The sequence below is a fragment of the Rasamsonia emersonii genome (genome assembly GCF_000968595.1).
Source record: "Rasamsonia emersonii CBS 393.64 chromosome Unknown ctg1118621760073, whole genome shotgun sequence".
NCBI lineage: Eukaryota > Fungi > Ascomycota > Eurotiomycetes > Eurotiales > Trichocomaceae > Rasamsonia > Rasamsonia emersonii.
The window spans coordinates 182448-202066 of NW_013563214.1; the positions used below are offsets into that span (position 1 = coordinate 182448).

The window sequence follows — 19619 nt, forward strand, 5'->3', positions numbered from 1 at the left end:
CCTATCGAAGGCCGGGATCCGCCCAAAAACATATATTGAATCTTCACTGGGCTTCAGAGCTTGAAGCTTGTTCACCTGCAAGTCGCAAATGAGCGCTTGAGTCCTGGAAGAGACTCTGCCAGATGAATGCTTCACTGAGCAAAAGCTCGATGTCCTTCTCAGTCCAGTCTTTCGTCGGAAGCGCCTGAAGAAACATCATGATCTCCTTTTGATCTGTTAGCACAGGTCAAGGCAAGACAGTCTAATATAGTAATGGGTGCGAACCTGGAAATCCATCTTCAACAGCCGATCAGTCCATTTCACAAGAAAGGCCGCGCAGACATATAAATGGAACCTGGAGAAACCCTGCTCCTCGGCCTTTCTACAAGTTAGTATGCTATCCACACAAGAAGCATAGTTCAAAAACCCACCATGTATGTGTCCCACATTCGGATTGTGTTTTTGATGCTCATTTCCCTCATAAGCAGGCAGTTCATCCATCGAAAGCTGAACTGCATGAATTCGACGCCTTCCTTTTCCAGATGTTTGGCAAGACTGGAATCAATGCGCGTGGTCAAGTCACGCAAAGCTTTCACTTGTCTGTGTATACCTGGTTGGGCATAAATATAGTTGTCCTGAATGCCATCAAGCAGCTTAGTGAGACACCAGAATGAATCGGCTTCCACTGCATCAAGCACGGATTTTGGTAGCTGCCCGGGGTCCATCCCTTCCTCGACGTTGGCGTCTGTAACGTAAGCTCCCAAAAATACTTGCCAGAATGGCGTAACAAGGTCGTTGATGCCCTGCACATATCCGCTGGCTGGGTGTCGTATTGCCCAAACGTAGAGGATTCTCTCCAGGGATCGTTGCGTAGCCTCGTAGCCGTATAGCTCCAGGTGCGGGTTTGTTCGAGGGACATCAATACTGATCTGGTGCCATATCGCCTCGTCCAGGCCCCTGCCTCGTCCCGAACTCGTACTTCCCGGACCAGGTCCGGCAGCGCCCCCCGTACCACGTTCAAAGGCCTGCCGAACCCCATCAAGATATTCCTTGCGCTTTCGCTCCAACGTTGAGACACGCCGCTCACTGTTTGTCGGCAAGTAGCCAAGAAGCAATTGCCAGGTCATCGCTCGAACTTCGTCGGGAATCCCTGACCATGCTAAATCGCGAAGCTCAGATAAGGAAACAGTACTAGCTTGTAGAATGCGTTTGAATTTGTTGATTCTGGAGATCCGAGACGAATGCGCTTCCAGTTGTGTGGGAGTAGCATTGGGTGGCGGTGGGGAGTGATTGATCAAGTTCAAAGAGTTGACAGGATCTTGGGTCATGTCAGCATTTCTGCAACTTCCTCACGGCATATACCATTGATTACCTCTCAAAATCTCCTTATACTGAGGTCGAAGGATCTTTCCTTCGCTCTTTTTGGCGGAAGGATACAGAGGCACACCTCGTTCCTCAGCAATATCTGAACTATTCGCTCGCTGCCTTCCGCTTCCCAAGTCAGGTGCAAGACTTGGCATGTTCCTGTCAATACAGCCTCCTGAATCGCTATCTTCTCTCTGAAGACTGCCAGAGTCTTTCCCCTTCCTGCGCATGCTCGTTATGCTGGGGAGTCCAAATTCGTCTTCATCATCGTCATAGACGATCTCGTCGTCTTCGTCCTCATCCTCGACTGCATTGTCATTGCTCCAGCCCCCAACTCCGTGCGATAAAATACTCTCGTACGACTGATGTGGAGGAGAGGTGGTCTTTCCCCCGAGCCGTGCAGGCGGCGACGAAACATGGCGTGCACTTCCCGCGGACTGAGTGGAACGAGGTGGCGTTCGAGGTCGTGCATGCGACATGCTCCTATAAATTTCAAATACAAAAATATTGTTAGCAAGGGTTGATGTTATCAATCTGAAGCGAACAAAGGATTGGGCGATATACTTTAGGATATCAGCGTGCGAATATGACGCACCGACAACCGTATTGGAATCATACACCTTCGAAGCGCTCTGTCGCTGGGGGGCGGTTCTTGTCTTCCAAAAAGGGGATCCACCCCGTCTTTAGATGTCAGCATATGACGTCCTTATCAGAAGGCTTCTCTCGACGGGAAACCAAGGCCCTTCGGGAGGGTACAGTACATACTCAGAGCGGTCTGCTGAGAACAAGCACGAAGATTAGATGAGGTATTCAGGCCAATTGGATCTGGGGGAAATGATGTGAGGTACGAACCAACCTGGACCATCTCCTGCACCAATGTTGAATGGCGCTGATCAGTAGGTGTCCACATCAGAGTAGAGGTTGGAACTTACCTGCTGCTGGCCTTTCTTGCTGGCCATCTTCTGGATACGTCTATGGGTGGCACAAACGAAAGCCGATCATCAGGGTATAATAGAACACAGATTAATTCTTGGCACTCCCTAGAGGGTCTAAGCGTAGAATGGCAGACAGCATCAGTGTGTTGTCTTCTCCCTGCTCCTTCATTCGAAACAGTCCTCCATCTGATATCCCCTCCACGGGCCACCAAACAACCAGCATTCTGCCCGGGCGGTCAGCACCTCCACCCGTTTCCCGTTCAGATTTAGCCTGCCGAGCACCTGACTGGGGGTGACCTGCCTTCAGCACCGACATCGAACTCTCCTCCCAGCCCTCACCAAGCGATCATCGAAGGCTCAGTTGCCGATCGCATCGATAGCTGAACCTTGCATGGGCTCCCCAACTATTGCTCCTCAAGTGGACGTGATCTGATATAATCCTAACCACTAACCAGTTCAAGCATCCCTCTTCCCTATCTCGCAGCGCCGCAGGCCCCTCGGGTTTCTGCTCTTCGCTCTTTACCCCGTCTCTATAGTACTCTCCCACCATGACTGAACCAGAGGATCTCGAAGAAGATCTCTTCGCCGATCTGTAAGACCTTATTCCTGCTCGATTCTCTGAAACCTAAGGCCGAACTTACACCTTCTCAGGTATGATGCAGATGATACGGCAAACCAGGCTACTTCGACAGGCGTCGCTCCAAACCCCTCTGAGCCTGTTCCATCTACCACTCATCCCCCGTCCAGTGAGGCGACACCTGCACAGGCCGCAGAAAGCTTACAGACTTCGCAAGCGAATGACAGCAGTCAGACTCAACCAACCGAAGGGACAAATGGTGCAGAGTCTACTGATGCCGGACAGTCCAAGGATGCGACCGCTCCTGCAGAGCCGGAGCCTCAAGGCACCGGAATTAAGGAAGATGGGTAAGTCTTATCTATGTTGCTGTTATATCTGATTCGGTATCATTTCTTTCCTCTGCTGGACAATGTCTTCTTGGAAACGGAAACAGCGTGAGTATACGACTATTTACAAGTCACGGATTCATGGCTCAGCTTTTGGGTGTTTGGCTCTCGTCTTTTGTGGTGGGAGGGAATGATGGCGTTGGCTTTTTGGTGAGCCTTGTTGGGATCTGGTTAGGCTTCCTGAACGGAGAAGCATGGCAAAAGATGGAACACGAAGTTGCGACAATAGGGAACACCTGCCCTCATTCCAAGCACCGGGAGGTGGAATCGCTTCGAGAAAGATGGAGACCAGACGATACCGATATACACATTTCAAGAATTAGCTTATCTGGATCCGCTTCCAAAGGAGCAAGCCTGTACGCTTCCTTGTTTCAGCAGGCTCTCCAAGCTTGAGTCTCTGAGTGGATCTAGTTGTGATGACAGGCTGTGAATGGCAACTAAATGAATCTTCGGATTCATGGTTCGGCGTGGCCAACCATTGGCCATTTTCTATCGGATTGGAGTCGATGAGAGCTAGAGGTCGAAATGCCTAACTTCACGAGGCCGATGTCGCGAGCGACTATAGTACAGCTGTTACTATATAGCTTCTTATCGATACATCTTGATAGAGCAGAGCAGAGCAGGAATTAGACATTTCGGCTGTCTGGGAAAATGAAGAATATCGAACAAGCTTTACCTAGCTACGGACTATTAGAGAGACCGCGACCCTCAGTCGAGAAGAGCAGACAAAAAAAAGAAGCAAAAAAGAAGCATCAACTCTGTCACAATTTCAACCTATCAATTCAGAAGAAGCTGCGAAGGCAGTGATTCATATCACTCGTGCTTCCTGCCAGTCCTGCAACAACAGCTATTGTCGTCGCTGGATTTCAGTCTTATGCTGTCGGTCCACTTTGTAAATCGGTGGATTTTGGCTAGAAGATTTGCTTACGCCCTCGTCCGTTGTGGGATGCAGCCACCCATTTGACGGCAATTATTATTAATGAGACCGACCTGGCACAGCCTCGAAAGGAAGTACGATTACAAGCGATTTTTTTCGAACACTGTTTGTTGTCTCGTTCGGAAAGGGCCGACCCATCACTGCTACTCCCACTGGCCTCCGTCTCTGGATATATTCTGCATTGCTCTTAAAGCTAGAGCTGCACGTTCTTGACGTGCCAGTACACCCATTTTCTGAGCCTACAACACAGAAAATCGGATACTGAGATGCCCTGCTGTTCGTTCAAGAAGACATTCCAGTCATGAACCCGAATCAAAATCTCTTCCGTTTCCAGCTCTGGTTTCTTGTTTCCTTCATAGCTCTGTTGATAACATGCACGAACGATGAAAGTTGAGACTTAGCTAATGAATGACTTAAATAGGAAAATGTTCATTGGTGGTCTAAACTGGGAGACTACAGACCGTATGAACCTGTCCCAATGTGCAATGTGCTCAACAGGATGCATTCTAACATCTTAATCTAATAGAATCGCTCAGGGATTATTTTTCACAATTTGGAGAGGTCCAAGAATGTACCGTGATGCGCGATAGCGCTACCGGAAGATCCAGAGGCTTCGGATTCCTCACATTCAAAGATCCAAAGACCGTCAACACAGTGATGGTCAAAGAACACTACTTGGATGGAAAGATTGTAAGGCCCTCTCCTGCCCGCGTTCCACCCATATCTACCGACCATAGAGGATTTGAAGCTCACATATTACCAAGATCGACCCAAAACGCGCCATTCCCCGCGACGAGCAAGAGAAAACCAGCAAGATATTCGTTGGCGGCGTCAGCCCGGAAGCCACTGAGCAGGATTTCAAACAGTTTTTTATGCAGTTTGGCCGTGTTATCGATGCAACCCTGATGATGGACAAGGATACCGGGCGCCCCCGAGGATTCGGATTTGTGACGTTTGATAGCGAAGCTGCTGTCGAAGCTACACTTTCCCGACCCTTAGAGATTTTGGGAAAGCCAATCGAAGTCAAGAAAGCCCAGCCAAGAAGCAATATGCGTGACGAAGAAGACCGAAGAGGCCGCCGTGGAAGGGGAGATGGCGCTCATGGAGCTGGCGACAGTGGTCAACAGCAACAAACAACGCAGGGTCAAGCTGGAGTGGCCGGCGGAATCACGCCCCAGATGATGGCTCAATACTGGCAGCGGATGCAGCAGTACTTTGCCCTAATGCAACAACAGATGGCAATTGCCGCAGCCAGTCAAGGTCAAGCTATGGGCGCAATGGGCATGGGGATGAACCCAGCGCTGATGCAGCAAATGCAGCAGATGAAGCAGATGCAAATGGGTGGCGGTCAACAGCAGGGGCAGTCCCCGAGTCCTGGTCCGCAAGGTATGCAAAACATGATGAATCCTGCCATGATGCAACAGATGCAGCAAATGCAGCAAATGCAACAAATGCAGAATCAAGGAATGCAGAATCAAGGTCAAGGAGGTATGGGAGGACAGATGGGAGCAGGGATGGGGATGGGTGGAAACATGGGTGGAAACATGGGCGGGTTCACGGGTTCACGGGGTGGTCCAGGATATAATGCCCAGGAGCAGATCGCCTTTGAGCAGCAGAAGTATGAGCAACAGCAAGCTCGCCGAGCGATGGAGAATCGAGGATTCTCGCCTTATCAGCAAGGTGGCCCAACTTCCTGGGAAGGCATGTACGATGAAGTGCCTCAGCCCAACATCCCCACGGGCCCTCAAGGAATGGGACGTGGAGGCATGGGTCGTGGTATGAATCAGAATCAGAACAAGCCAGGAGGTCCTCAACAGAATAAGGGTTCGACTCCCCAGCCGAGCGGCGCACCCGCAAACGCTCCCACAGGACCGAAGAACGCCGGCAAGCCGGGCGCAAACTACCGAGGCGGAGGCCGTGGAGGAGGACATCGAGGCTTCCACCCTTACGCTCGATAAGTCCTGTTGGAAGATAGATGAGGTTGACCTGTACGGACAGGATGTCCTTTCTCTAATCAAGCAGGATGGGATGGGCTCAGTTCTTGTACTGTGCCTGCGAATGTTTTCCTCTCCCCTTCTTTGATTAAGGAAAGAACGAATACATCAGAGAGGTCATATCTGGAAATATCTTCCTTTTCTTTTTTTTTCTCCTAGTCTCGGAGTTTGCAGTTACCCGGCAGTGCGATATGAGCCTAACCCACCTCGTGAAGTCTTATCAAAGATGCTTTGTCCCCTTCCCCGTTTCCCATCTGAAGCAACAAAGTCTTGTCTTTATCATCTCATTTTCTCTTTTCTTTCTCACACTGCTTGTCTGTATCAACTTAAGCAGGTGGATGGGTCTACACATGTATGTACTTTGAGAATGGATTATTGGTGATGAGCGGTGGATTATTGATGATGATAAAATCAATGAATAGGTCGCGCGGAGAGGAGAGATTTGCTAGGTTGACTGGTTCATGTCTTGTCTACTTTACTCTATTCTTATAGGAAACTTATTGTGTTTTTGCAAACCACTCGCAGCACCTGACTCGATGTATGACTAGCTAAGCATATCTGCTCACGTCCATGGAACCCGACTAGCAAGAATTGTACGAGTTGTCGTTGGCAAAGGGATTGCCTATTACCCTATATATAGATAGATTACTACTGATGGAGACACACATCTTGCATGTTAGTGAAAGATATTGCAAGAAATATAAGAATATACATTTGAAAAAATGAATAAAACTATATGTACAGTTAGTACCGTAGACAAAAATCCCTCCGATACACAAGGTATTCTTCTCTCTTCAACCTAGTCGATATCTGTAAGGGCTGTAATTCCAGGTGAGACAATGAGAAAAAAAAAAAGTGACCCGTTCCAAAATGTCAATTAGATATTACCCACTGTATTCCATCGAGGAATACCAGGCTGGCAACTAGTCAATCATAATTACGTCGGGGCCTGCCGGCTTGTCAGGCGCTTGCGAAGTATTTGCGTTCGTGCCCGCTGCTCTTCCCGGAGCATCGACAGATGTTGACCCGCCAGGCCCCTTCGTTTCTGCAGACATCTGTCCCGCATCGGCATCTTTTCCATCCCCACTGGAAGCCATAGTTGCAACATCGGCAAAGCACGAGTCCAGCTCCGTGATCAGATTTCCAACTTTGTCCGCGTCCGCCACAGCCCCATTTCCAAGGCCCTGCCAACCGTCGCCTTTAGAGTCGTAAATCCTTTCTTGTAATTTGCTTGCGATAACTTCCTCTCCTTCACGTTTCTCTCGTGATGAGCCGATGTCCTTCAATACCCATATCATGCCGTCCCGGCGATATCCAGCCGTGAGAAGGAATCGGAAGCGTAGGCCAGAATAACGGAATTGATATGTTTTCGCACCACGCGCAGTGACCTGCACCGTCAAGGACGGATTGCACGACGGCTGTGTGACCAGGCGATCTAAAGCCCGTAACAGCGGAAGGGTGAAAGTGAGAAGCCGAATCACCGAATCAATACCCGCGTAAGAGTCTTGATTCAGGATTGCTGCGAGAGATTGTCTGATTCGGCTATGAGGATTCGACTCGGCAAAAGAAATGTCGAGGCGCAGGCGGAAAAGCGATGTCGTCTCTGAGCGGAGGGCGGCAGGTTCCAGATCGGCAAGAGAGTCGGGCCCAGAAAGCCGGACAACGATGCTGGCGCTGAGGTCCTGTTCCGGCGCGTAAACAAAGGAAAGCCGCGAAAGGGACAATGTCCGTATTTTAACCTTGTTCCGCCGAAGGGATTCGAAAACGGAGAGGACAATCTCAAGTCGCTGAACACGCTCGCAGAGCTCGGCAATGATAGACTGACCGGCCGCAACCAAGAAACGGATAGCAAAGCCCGATCCTCTCCTCTGGAGAATCACTGAGTCGTCCAATTTCAAAGTCCGGAGACCGAGATTCCTCAAGGGAGCATGGAAACGGCCATACGCTACGACGATAACAGCTTTCGCTCGAGGGTCGAATCCGTGGTAGGAAAGGCTGATCGTTTCTTTCACATATGACTTCTTCCTGATTCCTGCAGGGGGATGCATCCGGAGCGCTTCTGGCAGCTTGGAGGTGTCAAAACGAATAGAAAGATGAGGTACTTCGAGGTTCCGTCCGAGTTGTAGGTTTTGAGCAGTCGGGAACGAGTGCAAAGAACGCAAATCCGCCAACCAAGACGCATTGGCATGCATCGCGATAATGCCGGCCAACGAATGTTCAAGGTTTGCGAAGAAGGAGTAGCTAAGCTGTTGGTGTGCGGTAACCAGGTTCCCGACCACAACCCGAGTAGATTGTATCAGAAAGCCTTCCGATGAAGCTGAACTGTGTAGGTGCTGCAAGTTGGGGTTTGGCGACGGCCGGGGTTTCAACTGCAGAACCCACCAATCATCACCACTCAGACTGGTCGTCGCAGCCACAATCCAGCCGGGTTGCCAGAGACGATGACGGAAAAATGAAGCCCGCAGAATATTTGGCGGGAATAGACGTCGAATATCGACTTTGAGTTTCCGATGGTCGACGATTTCCCACCCTAACATCTTGGCGTTCGCTTCGATCTCTTCCATCGCTGCGATACATCGGAGCCGGGAAATCCTCGCGACAAGGTCATCCGCATTGCGATCCTTATCGAGAAGACTTAGGGGCGTGGGAGTGGTCCGGAGGCATATATTTCCTGACACGGGTTCAACAGAAGCACAGAGATACCGAGACCTCGTTAGCTGGACGTTGAGATAGCAGTCTCCTGGCTCGATGGTCGAGGTTTGGGCTCTGAGGGAAAGCGAGCGAGTCGCAAATAAGGGCTCCACGCTGAATCTAGCATACGCGGAACGAAGCCAATGAGAAGTGTGGAGGGCGATTGCGCTGCGCAGAATTGACTCTATCGAAAGATTCTCTGTATCGAAGCTGATATCCGTGGAATCCACTTCCTTGTTTTCCCGTATCCAACGCAAACCCAAATGTGACACCCGTGGAGCTCGCTCTCCTGCAGAGGTCTTTTGACGACCGCTTCTGATGCCGATCTCCAACCAGCTCTTTGGTCCGGGCTTGTTGGCCCAATACTGTACCACTAAGGTGCGGCGTAGTAATTCAACGCGCAAGGCATCAGACCACTGGCCCCGTATGAGATCCACTGCTTGTCTGAAAAGAATGTTGATCTTGTTCGAGAGAACGAGGTTGTGGACGAAATCGAAGCAACCCGCCAGACCTTCTGTTCTTAGAATGTTGTTGATCCGCAGGTCCAACTCGTTGAAGAAGCGACCCTTGGGAATAGGAGAGGACGGCGAGAAAAGAAAGCGGATATCGATGAAATAAAACTGAGAATGGGGGTCCTCTTCCGCGATGGAAAGATCAATTTCAAATTCTTTAGGAACGATGAATGTCACTCGGCCGTCGTGGACCCGGTAGTTATGAAAGGGGGCAGGGACAGAATCATGTAATATCAGCCGTGTGCTGATGATCCGATTTATTTTTCGCAAGGTCCGGAGCAAGCCTTTTGCGGTGAGAGGTTTCGGGGGCTTGTACCCAAGCTGGAAAAAAACAAAGGAGTTAGCATGGATCCATGTGTGTGCAGCAAAAAGGGTGAAAACTGACATCTGGCATACTGGAGACTCTCCCCGTCGACAAAACCTCTAGCGCGGTTGCCAGATCTGGGTTGGCGACCTGAGCCCTCACCAAGTCTCGTTTCATATCGGCGACTCGTTGGATGGCTGCATTGTAGGCCATGTGACGTGTGCGGATGAAGCCTTGGAGGTCGATCAGCTTGCTAACGTCGGCTGCTTGCCGACTCCACTGGGAAAGAACGAGTAGCTTGATAAATTCGGCACGTTTATTCTGCAAGAATTCCAGGAGTCGGAGCTTCTTTTGCACATTCTCCGTAGACTGGTTCCCTGACGGTTTGCCGTTCGGAAGAGTCAATTGAGACGGCTGCTGCTGGGTCGATACCTGGATGTCCGCCAGCTCCGTGATCAGATCAGAGAGATCATTCCAGCACTGCTGAACGGCTCTATTGACCAGCTGGCCGTAGGGGGAAAAGCCCTGGGTGATGTGAACCAGCTCCGGAGGCGGTTGCCTCGGTGCCTGAGTTGACTCTTCAGCTCTGGCCATTTTCTGGGGATGATCATTCGTCATATTCGGACGTCGATCGAGGGAACCAGGCTCCTTGGAAGAGCCATTCAGCTGCCTCGAGGCTTTTTCCGAGTCCGCCAGCGCGCCATTGTTTTCGGTCGCGCGCACCGAATTTGGTTGCCCATTGTTCTCGTGAAGGTCATGGGGGCTCGTCCAGCGTCTGGATCCGCTGTCACTGGCATCTTCCATGACGATACCAGGCATAACTGGGTCCGGCCTGTTGGGTGCGGCCTTGTTGTCAACTCGCGCCCTCCCTTGGTTTCACTGTCGTGCACGCGATCCCGTTTCAAACAGTAAGTGTGCTGATGATCGCTCAAGTCCGTATAGCCGGTGGTTGTGAGACAGAAGGAGGGTTCTATATCAAGCCGAGGGTATACGCAGCGGTTACAATAACATTCAAGAAGAAGGTGTTTTGTATGCCAACGGACCCGGCGGCATTGGGAAGGTCGCAGATGTACCGTGGTCAGAGCAAAGGATCCGGTCCGTCAGAGATGGTCAGGAAGGGCTTCCAGAGGATGAGAAACCCTCACCAGCTGCGCGCAGAGAAGAATAGTTGCCAAGAGATAAGAAAGGGATTTGCTCGGACTCGTGATGAAGCACCGGCGGCTGGTTTGCGCGCCTGTCGGAGGAGGACGACGAGGCGCGACAGCGTTTGAAGACGACAAGGGCCGCAAAGATTGTGGATCGGGGCTTCTGCAGATAGAATCGAGGGATAGAGAGAGTAGGCGAAGGTGGAAGAGGGATTGGGAATGGACAGAAGGGAATATCAGAAAAAACGAAAGTAGCTCTAACGGGTCAGTTGATAGATCCCGAATGGGCCATGGACCCTCAAGGGAATGTCATGAAAGGAACAAAGGCCAGGAAAGGGTTCAGGCTGGCCTGGCGCTGCGACACAGCTGGTTTCCTGCGGGTGAGGGACGACAGGACCGTCGGGGCCAAAGACAGCTGTGACGGAAGAACAAGAGGCAGGTCGCTTGATGATGGAGAGATCGCCGGGCGGTGATAACGCGGGCGCCCCGTGCCGCACGGGATCGTGACGGACAGCGTGGAGGCCTAAGGCATCCAGGTCCCGTACGCCGGCAGACTGCAGTACAGCAGACCGCGTGGAGTGTCCGTGCCTCGTCTTAGACTCGTGGTGAGGGCACGAGTCTCGAGGAATCGTAGACGGCCAGCGAGGAACGTGCGGGGGAATCCGTCGTCGACTCGGCCTTGACGAGCAGCCGTCGTGAAGTCTTCCACAAGGCCCCTGCTGGCGACTGGCCGGCCTAGGCCCGTCTCGACCTTAGCCTGCAGACTAAGGCTCTCCGGGGCCGATCCCGTGCGACAACGTAACACCGCAGTAATAGATAAACAACCATCACTGACCGACTCTCTCGGCCTTCCTCAACAGCCCAGTCCTGCACCGGAGCTCGCGTCTCCTGCTTTTCTACTTATGGTTCTACTTTATACGATGGACTCCCAATCCTCTTCCAGGCGCATCTGTTGACAGTCTACTACAGTAGCTTCTCGACGGACCTAGAGCGCCTTCTGGATCGTCGGAGCTCGGACGGGACGCCTGGCAAGCTGCATCGAGTCTGTCGGAAGCAGCACCCAGGATAGACCAAGGCATATAATCTATACATATTTATCTTCGTCCTCCCGGATAACGATGTGGATTGCTGTTTAAAGGATTCTTCGGAAGCTCAGTCAGATAAAATGGCGGAGGACGAAGCTCTACTCCCTCCCCAATACCCAGGCGACGATACCCGACCAACAAGCAAGAAAGAGCTGGCGGGATGGTACAGCTATGGCTGGGCAGCGGAGGTGTTCACGGTGTGCGCCATGGGTATGGATTGCTCCTCCAGCATTGATGTCGTCCAAAGGGTGTGTCACCCCGAAAATCGCGCTTGACTGACCAAACACCTGTCTCTCCTTTGGTCCTTTAGGATCTTTTCTCCCGATGACACTGGAGCAGATGGCGCGGGATCGAGGCTTTCTCGTATCCGACAAGACTACCCGATGTAGCTCCAGTTGGGATGCTTCACACCCGTCCATCGTTCGTGTAGCTTCTCGAGGTCCCGAGTCGAGCCAATGCGTTGTCTATGTCCTTGGCATTGAAATCAATACTGCAAGTTTTGCCATGTACACATTCTCAGTGAGCGTGTTATTACAGGCGTTGCTCATCATTTCCATGTCTGGAGCGGCCGACCATGGCAGTTATCGCAAACTGCTCTTGGTCGTGTTTGCATGCGTGGGCTCCGTTTCGACGATGCTGTTCCTAGCTGTGAAGCCTGAAGTGTATCTTCTCGGGGCGCTTTTGGCGATCATTGCAAACACGTGTTTTGGAGCGTCTTTTGTGCTTTTGAACTCATTCCTTCCAGTCCTTGTCCGCCACCATCCTGCTGTGTTGGACACAGGAGTCGAGGCAGTCTCTGCACATGTCGGCGAAGGAGGCTCGCAGTCATATAACGAGACTGATGATTGCGACTCTGCCTTGGAGCCCGACGTCCATTCCCCGTTACTTCAGTCACAGCGTGATTCGAATATTAGAGCTTCAGCATCACAACTTCCTGGTCCTACGGTGCACCCTGGATCCTCTACTGCGTTGCAATTATCGACCCGGATCTCATCATATGGCATGGGTATAGGGTATATTGGATCCGTCATCTTGCAGATCATATGTATCGTTGTCGTCATGGTGACCCATCAGACCACCTTCTCATTGCGGCTCGTTCTCTTCTTGATCGGACTGTGGTGGTTTGTTTTCACAATCCCGGCAATTCTGTGGTTAAGACCCCGGCCCGGCCCTCCTCTTCCCTTTACTGGTTTTGGCAAGCGTCGTCGCACATGGTTGGGCTACATGGCATATTCCTGGAAGTCGCTTGGCCAGACGATTGTTCGCGCTCGTCGCCTCAAAGACGTTGGCCTCTTTCTTGCGGCGTGGTTTCTCCTGAGTGATGGGATCGCTACCGTGAGCGGAACGGCTGTTCTCTTTGCCAAAACCCAGCTCGAGATGCAACCTGCCGCGCTGGGACTGATCAGTGTGATTGGAACCATTTCTGGCGTCTGTGGCGCATTTTCGTGGAGTTATGTCTCCCGCTTGCTGAAGCTCCGGACAACGCATACCATCATCGCCTGCATCTGTCTCTTCGAGCTCATCCCATTGTACGGTCTGCTGGGATTCGTCCCCGCTGTTCAGAATTGGGGTTTTCTTGGTCTGCAGAACCCCTGGGAGATGTTCCCATTAAGCGCTATTTACGGTCTCGTTATGGGTGGCTTGTCTTCGTACTGTCGGAGTTTCTTTGGGGAATTGATTCCCCCGGGTTATGAGACGGCGTTCTATGCCTTGTACGCCATCACGGACAAAGGCTCGAGCGTGTTCGGACCCGCCATTGTTGGGCTTATTACCGACCGTTATGGCGAAATCCGACCTGCATTTGCCTTTCTTGCCCTCTTGGTCTTCTGTCCTCTACCTATCATGCTCCTCGTAGATGTGGATCGAGGCAAACGCGACGCCCTCGCCCTCGCAGCTGAGCTGGAAGGCCGGCCAACAGGGAACGGGCCCGGATATCAGACCGTTCCTACCATCCAGCTCGTAGACGAGGAGAACGAGGCAGGATCGGGTCGTGAGGGGATGGGTCCAGACTCGACTTATGCCTCGGACTGACAATGCTTGCCTATTGCTTCATTACAGGTGTCTCTCCAGTAAAGCTTGGAGTTAACCATCTTTCTATTGAAATGCAACTTCTGCTTACGCCCGGTATCAGTTCCTATACCCTTGTTGGATAGCTTCCCAGATTTCTTTCTTTAACATACTGTCATTGTGCAGAGTGCTATTCATTCCCCACCTGCATGGTCCTGTCATTATCATTTTTCTACCCCAGGTGTTCCAGGAGTTACTGATTCTGGGATGTGGATGTCCATATTAATTAGTAGCAAGGCTAGGCTACGGCACCTTGGCACTGGAACGGCATCACTGGGTGTGGGGGACCGACCGCCTGCAACTTAGGAATGGTATGATATCATTTCTGACTACAGAGCTCCGTACAACATGAAGAGCAGCTCTCGCGTAACACTGCATTGATAAGATGCAACACAGGAGTATATGCCTCGTGCCAGACGTCCAGGGCTGGCAGGTCGCAGGGATGCTCCGGTCAGTTCTGATCGCCGGGAAGAAGCCAGATGTCATCCATTCCTTGCGCCAGGCCCTTGAATGCCAAATGCCCACACAGAGCATTCTAATTATCCTAATTATAAATAATCAAAGAGATGCACTCTGCGTGAGAACAGCCCTTAGTAAGCACCGAACAGTGGATGGATCACACCGCCCCAGTCAAGGCACTCCCTTGCTGTTTTTACGGGGTCGTTCAGTGGTCAGCATGGACGCCAAGCCAGCCCTGGACGCTGTAATAGTCCGGAGTAAAGAACAAACTGTCCTTATCGCGTGCCGCCTACTCGCGCTCCCTGCTTTAATTTCTCTTCATTCCTCTCTGTCTTTTCATTCTTTTCTTTGCTTTCTCTCCTAGAAGGACCAGGTTGGCCTGTGTCAGGTGCCAGTCTACCTCTTCACTTCTCTTTCTGGTCCTCTGCGCTCGCACCCGAATTACGCGGAGAGCGCCTTTCTCCCTCCTGGGAGCTATAGTTCCGATCCACCGCTTATCCTATCGCTTTGCGGCTTTCTCCAAGCAAACGATCGTTTGTCGCCATGCGGTCTTTTGCTTCTCTGGCTCTGGCCCTCCTGGGTGCCACATCAGTGGCCTCAGCTGCCGACGCAGAATCCGATGTCGTGTCTTTGACTAAGGACACGTTCTCTGATTTCATTAAGGAGCATGATCTGGTCCTTGCAGAGTTCTTCGCGCCTTGGTGTGGTCATTGCAAGGCTCTCGCTCCTGAATACGAGGTGGCTGCGACCGAGTTGAAGGAGAAGAACATCCCGCTTGTTAAGGTCGACTGCACGGAGGAGACGGATCTCTGCCATGAATATGGCGTCGAGGGCTATCCCACCCTGAAGATCTTCCGCGGCCTGGACAACATCAAGCCCTATGCCGGTGCCCGTAAATCCGGAGCGTAAGTCGGATCTCCATAGGCTCGAGGGGCGTTTCTTGCTAACGCTTTACAGAATTGTATCGTACATGGTCAAGCAGTCTCTCCCCGCAGTATCCTCGGTGACTGAGGAGAATCTCGAAGACTTCAAGACGATGGACAAAGTTGTTATTGTTGGATACATCTCTCCAGACGATAAGAAGGCCAACGAGACCTTCACGTCCTTGGCGGAATCACAAAGGGACACCTACCTCTTTGGTGCAAGCAACGATGCTGCTCTGGCCAAGGCCGAGGGCGTCAAGCAGCCTTCTATTGTGCTCTACAAGGAGTTTGACGAGAAGAAGGCCGTATATGATGGGAAATTCGACCAAGACTCTATCCTCAGCTGGGTCAAAACGGCAAGCACACCACTGGTTGGTGAGATTGGCCCCGAGACTTACTCTGGATACATTTCGGTATGTCTAGCAATTCTGGGCGAACTATTAGTCCCTTCACTTCAGTCTTTGGTGCCTTTTGCTGACTTGATGTCTTACAGGCTGGTATTCCCTTGGCCTACATTTTCGCCGAAACCCCAGAGGAGCGTGAGCAGTTCGCCGCCGACTTCAAGCCCATTGCCGAGAAGCACCGGGGTGCTATCAACATTGCCACTATCGATGCGAAAGCGTTCGGTGCTCATGCCGGTAATCTCAACCTTGACCCTTCTAAATTCCCCGCCTTTGCCATTCAGGATCCGCAGAAGAACCTGAAATACCCCTGGGATCAATCCAAGGAGGTTAATGCCAAGGAAATCGCCAAGTTCGTGCAGGATGTCTTGGATGGCAAGGTTGAGCCTAGCATCAAATCCGAGCCTATCCCGGAGACCCAGGAAGGTCCTGTCACCGTGGTCGTTGCGAACTCCTACCAGGATCTCGTCATCAACAATGACAAAGATGTCCTCCTTGAGTTCTATGCTCCTTGGTGTGGACACTGCAAGGCGTAAGTGCCGAGATCCCCTCCCCACCCCCCATTTTCGATATTAGCTCCATTGCTCACTGTCGGAACCTAGACTCGCTCCCAAGTACGAGGAGCTCGCCAAGCTCTACGCCGACCCTGAGCTTGCCTCCAAGGTCACGGTGGCCAAGATCGACGCTACTGCGAATGACATTCCCGACGCGATCCAGGGCTTCCCTACCATTAAGCTCTTCCCCGCTGGCGCGAAGGACTCGCCAATTGAGTACGCCGGGTCGAGGACTGTTGAAGACCTGGCCAACTTCATCAAGGAGAAGGGTACTTACAAGGTCGACGCATTCGCTGCTGGGGCCAAGAAGCCCGAGGAAGGCGGCGACGTGACCGCCCCTGCTTCCGTCCCGACTGAGACCAAGACTGCCGCCCCGTCGGCAAGTGAGGAAGCCAAGGAACACGATGAGTTGTGAAATAGGAACTGCAAGGCTGTGTATTTGTCTTTACTACCCTTTTTGGATTTGTCCTCCTCTTTGTTGACTGATTTGATCAAGGCATGGCCGATGTATTGGTAAAGAGAAGAAATGGGAACAACTTGTTTTTAAGGCCTGTGATAATGTGAGAGAAATGTGTGCTATTCCAACCTATCTCAGGTATCTATCTCAGGTATTATAATCAGTACCCGGTAGCAGTGACGCTCTTATATACAATAACTTGTCTGGAGATTTGTAATATATACAAGTCACTGTTCCTCTGGTGTGCTTGAGATGAAAAGAAGCACTGCCCTATTTTTGTCCTTACATGGTTCCTAAAAGAGGTAAGACTCCATTCCGGAAAATTAACACAGCAAGCAAAGGCAGGGAAAGAACTAGGTTCTTTATTGAAGACACCCCATCTTGGTCTTGGAGAAAGAAAGTCTTGAGAGGAAATGTACTAAACTAGATGTTATAGTACAGTGTCCTGATCAAGTCACTCGACTCGACAGGTGCCTTGAAAGTCACGAACGAATAAAGAAACCCTATTCCAAATACTTCAAACGCCACAAAAATAACAGCAAGGCATGGCGACCGAAAATCACAGTAGACGTGTACATACAGATAAGGGATTGAGTAGAAGTCAGATTATGCTCGTCAACCAAGCGAGTGCTTCGAGTCGAGCTCACTTCTTTTCGGATTCAGACTCTGTTTCCTTGGGTTTATCCAGGGAATCGTCATTCTTGCTTTTCAGGCTTTCTTCCGCTGCAACCAAGGCTTCAATGGCATCAAGGTCTTCTTCATCAGACACGGGATCATTTTTGTCCGCGTTTGTCGAAGCTGCTTGGCCGTTGGTCTTATCAGTGCCAGATGAAGACTGGTCTTTCTGGCCATTGGCAGAGACGGACATGTCCTTCTCAGCAGTTGCGGCGGTTGGACTCAGCACCGATTTGTTCGGTGTCAGACTCCAATCAATTCTGCCCTCTTCTCCATACCGTTCTGCAAGCCACTCGTTGCATTTCTTGAAATGGCCACAGGTAAACTGAACCAAGTAGAAGCGCGTCAGTACGTTGTACATCATACACGCCACGAAGCTTGATGGAGTCGAGAGAAGATCTACTTACAAATCCATTGCGTGCACTGAGCGGACTGGGATGAACAGACTGTAGAACGCAGTGTCTTTCTCTGTTGATGCCTGAAACCCGTTTTCCAGCCGGAGTGCCCCATGCCAAAAAGACTACGCCATGGGTGCGGACTCTGGCCACAGTATCGATAGCTTTCTGGGTAAATCGTTCCCAGCCCTTTCCGGAATGGCTATTGGCAGCGTGGGCACGAACTGTCAAGCATGTATTGAGCATCAGAACGCCACGTTCTGCCCAGGGCGTCAGAAGTCCGCCTCCGTTGGGAGGAGGCTCAAAGGACGGATAATCATTCTTGAGGGCAATGTAGATATTCTGGAGGGAAGGTGGAGCTCGCGTTGGAGGTCGCACTGAGAAGCAGAGACCATGGGCTTGATTGTAATTGTGGTATGGATCCTGCCCAATAATCACCGCCTTGACAGTATGGAGCGGCGTGTGTCGAGACCTTGGAGAGTTAGCACTTGTCCATCCACGCGCGAAGACGAGAAGTGATTGCTGTACCAAGAATAGATTTCACTTTCTGGAGGAAAGATGGTCACTCCCGACTCCTTCTCCTTCTTGAGGAAGCGCTTGAGGGACAGGAATTCCGGAGTCACAATCTCATCTTTGAGGTGAGCCAGCCAGCTCTCATGGAGAGTCTCAATCTCCAACTTGAGCAAGTCCTTCTGTTCTTCAGTTAAAGAGGCCACCCACTTCTCCTTATTGAACTTTGATGAAGGAGTAGACGCTGCAGCATCAGCTTTTGGTTTCGGGACTCCAAAAAACGAGGTAATGCTGCCGTTGGCCTTGGGCTTCTTGTTGTCGACTGCCGGACCGGACAGGTGGCTGGCATCGCGTTTGAGGGGTGTGCTGATTGCCATGTTGGAAAGACAAGGGACGGAGAGAACAAGATGGGATGAGAGTCTGGTGGTCTTTTGCAGCGCAGATAGGAGACGGTGTGGATGGCAACAGGAATAGAGCATGCACCTCCGGAGTGCAGCTCGCAAGGTCGGGGAATGGAGGCGACGAGAGTCAGGAGCTCAATAATAGGATGACACGCTAGAGCTAGAAAGTTACTAGCTAGCCATCCAGACGGCGACTCAGCTAGGTATCGTTCAGATCATTGCTCGCTCCTTGAGCGTGGAATCGATGTCTCTGTTATTGGCCTATGCCTTAAGGCCTTTCGTGGTTCGACGCGTCGGGAGCTGGACCGCGTCGACGCGTTCCGCGGCTCGGCTTCGTCCAGCCCTAAATAAATCCCTTTTGGGACGGATACCCAGGTACCGAACCTTAAGTAATAATACGGAGTAGGCAGGCCTACCTAACAGGCTAGCACGTTCCTTTGTACTCCGTACTCCGTGCATTCAGCGCATAAACTATCTACAGGCAGTTACGCCGCTCCTCCGTACTTTCTGCTTCGTCTGCTGGGCGGGAGAATAATATGTGGCGATCTTAAGCATTGGTGTCGGCTCCAATCCCAGGCTCGTTGGCACGGGGAACCAACGACTATCTAGCGAGCGCAGAACTCAAGCAGACGTGCCAATCGAAGTAGGCCTTCAATCGCGCTCTTCCCAGACTGGATGCAAGTTGAGAGCCCTGTCTCCTGCTGAAGAACGGGTGTTCTGAGGAAGAACGCTGGCGGCCGCGTGGCACAGACACCAAGCAGTGCCGACCCGGGCTAAGCGAGTTAAACTGGGCATGCTCCGTCCCAAGGGCGGGGATGGCGGCCTCCAGCGGTCGCGGCACGGCCTGCCCGCGCGGCCCATCGGCCA

General features: G+C 51.6%; 6 protein-coding genes across 6 annotated transcripts; 3 read left to right on the forward strand and 3 right to left on the reverse strand.

Annotated features, from left to right (window-relative positions):
- Positions 1–43: 43 nt before the first annotated feature.
- T310_3606 (GTPase activating protein (Gyp1)) lies at positions 44–2303 on the reverse strand (the record flags this gene model as incomplete). Its single annotated transcript, XM_013473558.1, has 6 exons — positions 44–184; positions 265–357; positions 411–1297; positions 1352–2025; positions 2106–2212; positions 2277–2303. The coding sequence occupies 6 exons, from the start codon at positions 2301–2303 to the stop codon at positions 44–46; spliced, it is 1929 nt and encodes a 642-aa protein (XP_013329012.1).
- A 524-nt stretch (positions 2304–2827) lies between these two features.
- T310_3607 (Heterogeneous nuclear ribonucleoprotein HRP1) lies at positions 2828–6137 on the forward strand (the record flags this gene model as incomplete). Its single annotated transcript, XM_013473559.1, has 7 exons — positions 2828–2871; positions 2931–3203; positions 3290–3598; positions 3937–4134; positions 4601–4641; positions 4706–4869; positions 4944–6137. The coding sequence occupies 7 exons, from the start codon at positions 2828–2830 to the stop codon at positions 6135–6137; spliced, it is 2223 nt and encodes a 740-aa protein (XP_013329013.1).
- A 959-nt stretch (positions 6138–7096) lies between these two features.
- On the reverse strand, positions 7097–10499 carry T310_3608 (RNA polymerase II holoenzyme/mediator complex component Rgr1; the record flags this gene model as incomplete). Its single annotated transcript, XM_013473560.1, has 2 exons — positions 7097–9697; positions 9762–10499. The coding sequence occupies 2 exons, from the start codon at positions 10497–10499 to the stop codon at positions 7097–7099; spliced, it is 3339 nt and encodes a 1112-aa protein (XP_013329014.1).
- Positions 10500–11990: 1491 nt separating this feature from the next.
- On the forward strand, positions 11991–13941 carry T310_3609 (Autophagy protein Atg22; the record flags this gene model as incomplete). Its single annotated transcript, XM_013473561.1, has 2 exons — positions 11991–12158; positions 12250–13941. 2 exons carry the CDS (start codon positions 11991–11993, stop codon positions 13939–13941), a joined length of 1860 nt encoding a protein of 619 aa, XP_013329015.1.
- A 1038-nt stretch (positions 13942–14979) lies between these two features.
- Positions 14980–16729, forward strand: T310_3610 (Protein disulfide-isomerase; the record flags this gene model as incomplete). Its single annotated transcript, XM_013473562.1, has 4 exons — positions 14980–15341; positions 15394–15772; positions 15853–16292; positions 16363–16729. 4 exons carry the CDS (start codon positions 14980–14982, stop codon positions 16727–16729), a joined length of 1548 nt encoding a protein of 515 aa, XP_013329016.1.
- Positions 16730–17414: 685 nt separating this feature from the next.
- T310_3611 (Uracil-DNA glycosylase) lies at positions 17415–18830 on the reverse strand (the record flags this gene model as incomplete). The annotated part of the gene is made up of 3 exons (XM_013473563.1): positions 17415–17771; positions 17854–18313; positions 18370–18830. The coding sequence occupies 3 exons, from the start codon at positions 18828–18830 to the stop codon at positions 17415–17417; spliced, it is 1278 nt and encodes a 425-aa protein (XP_013329017.1).
- Between the last annotated feature and the right edge of the window lie 789 nt (positions 18831–19619).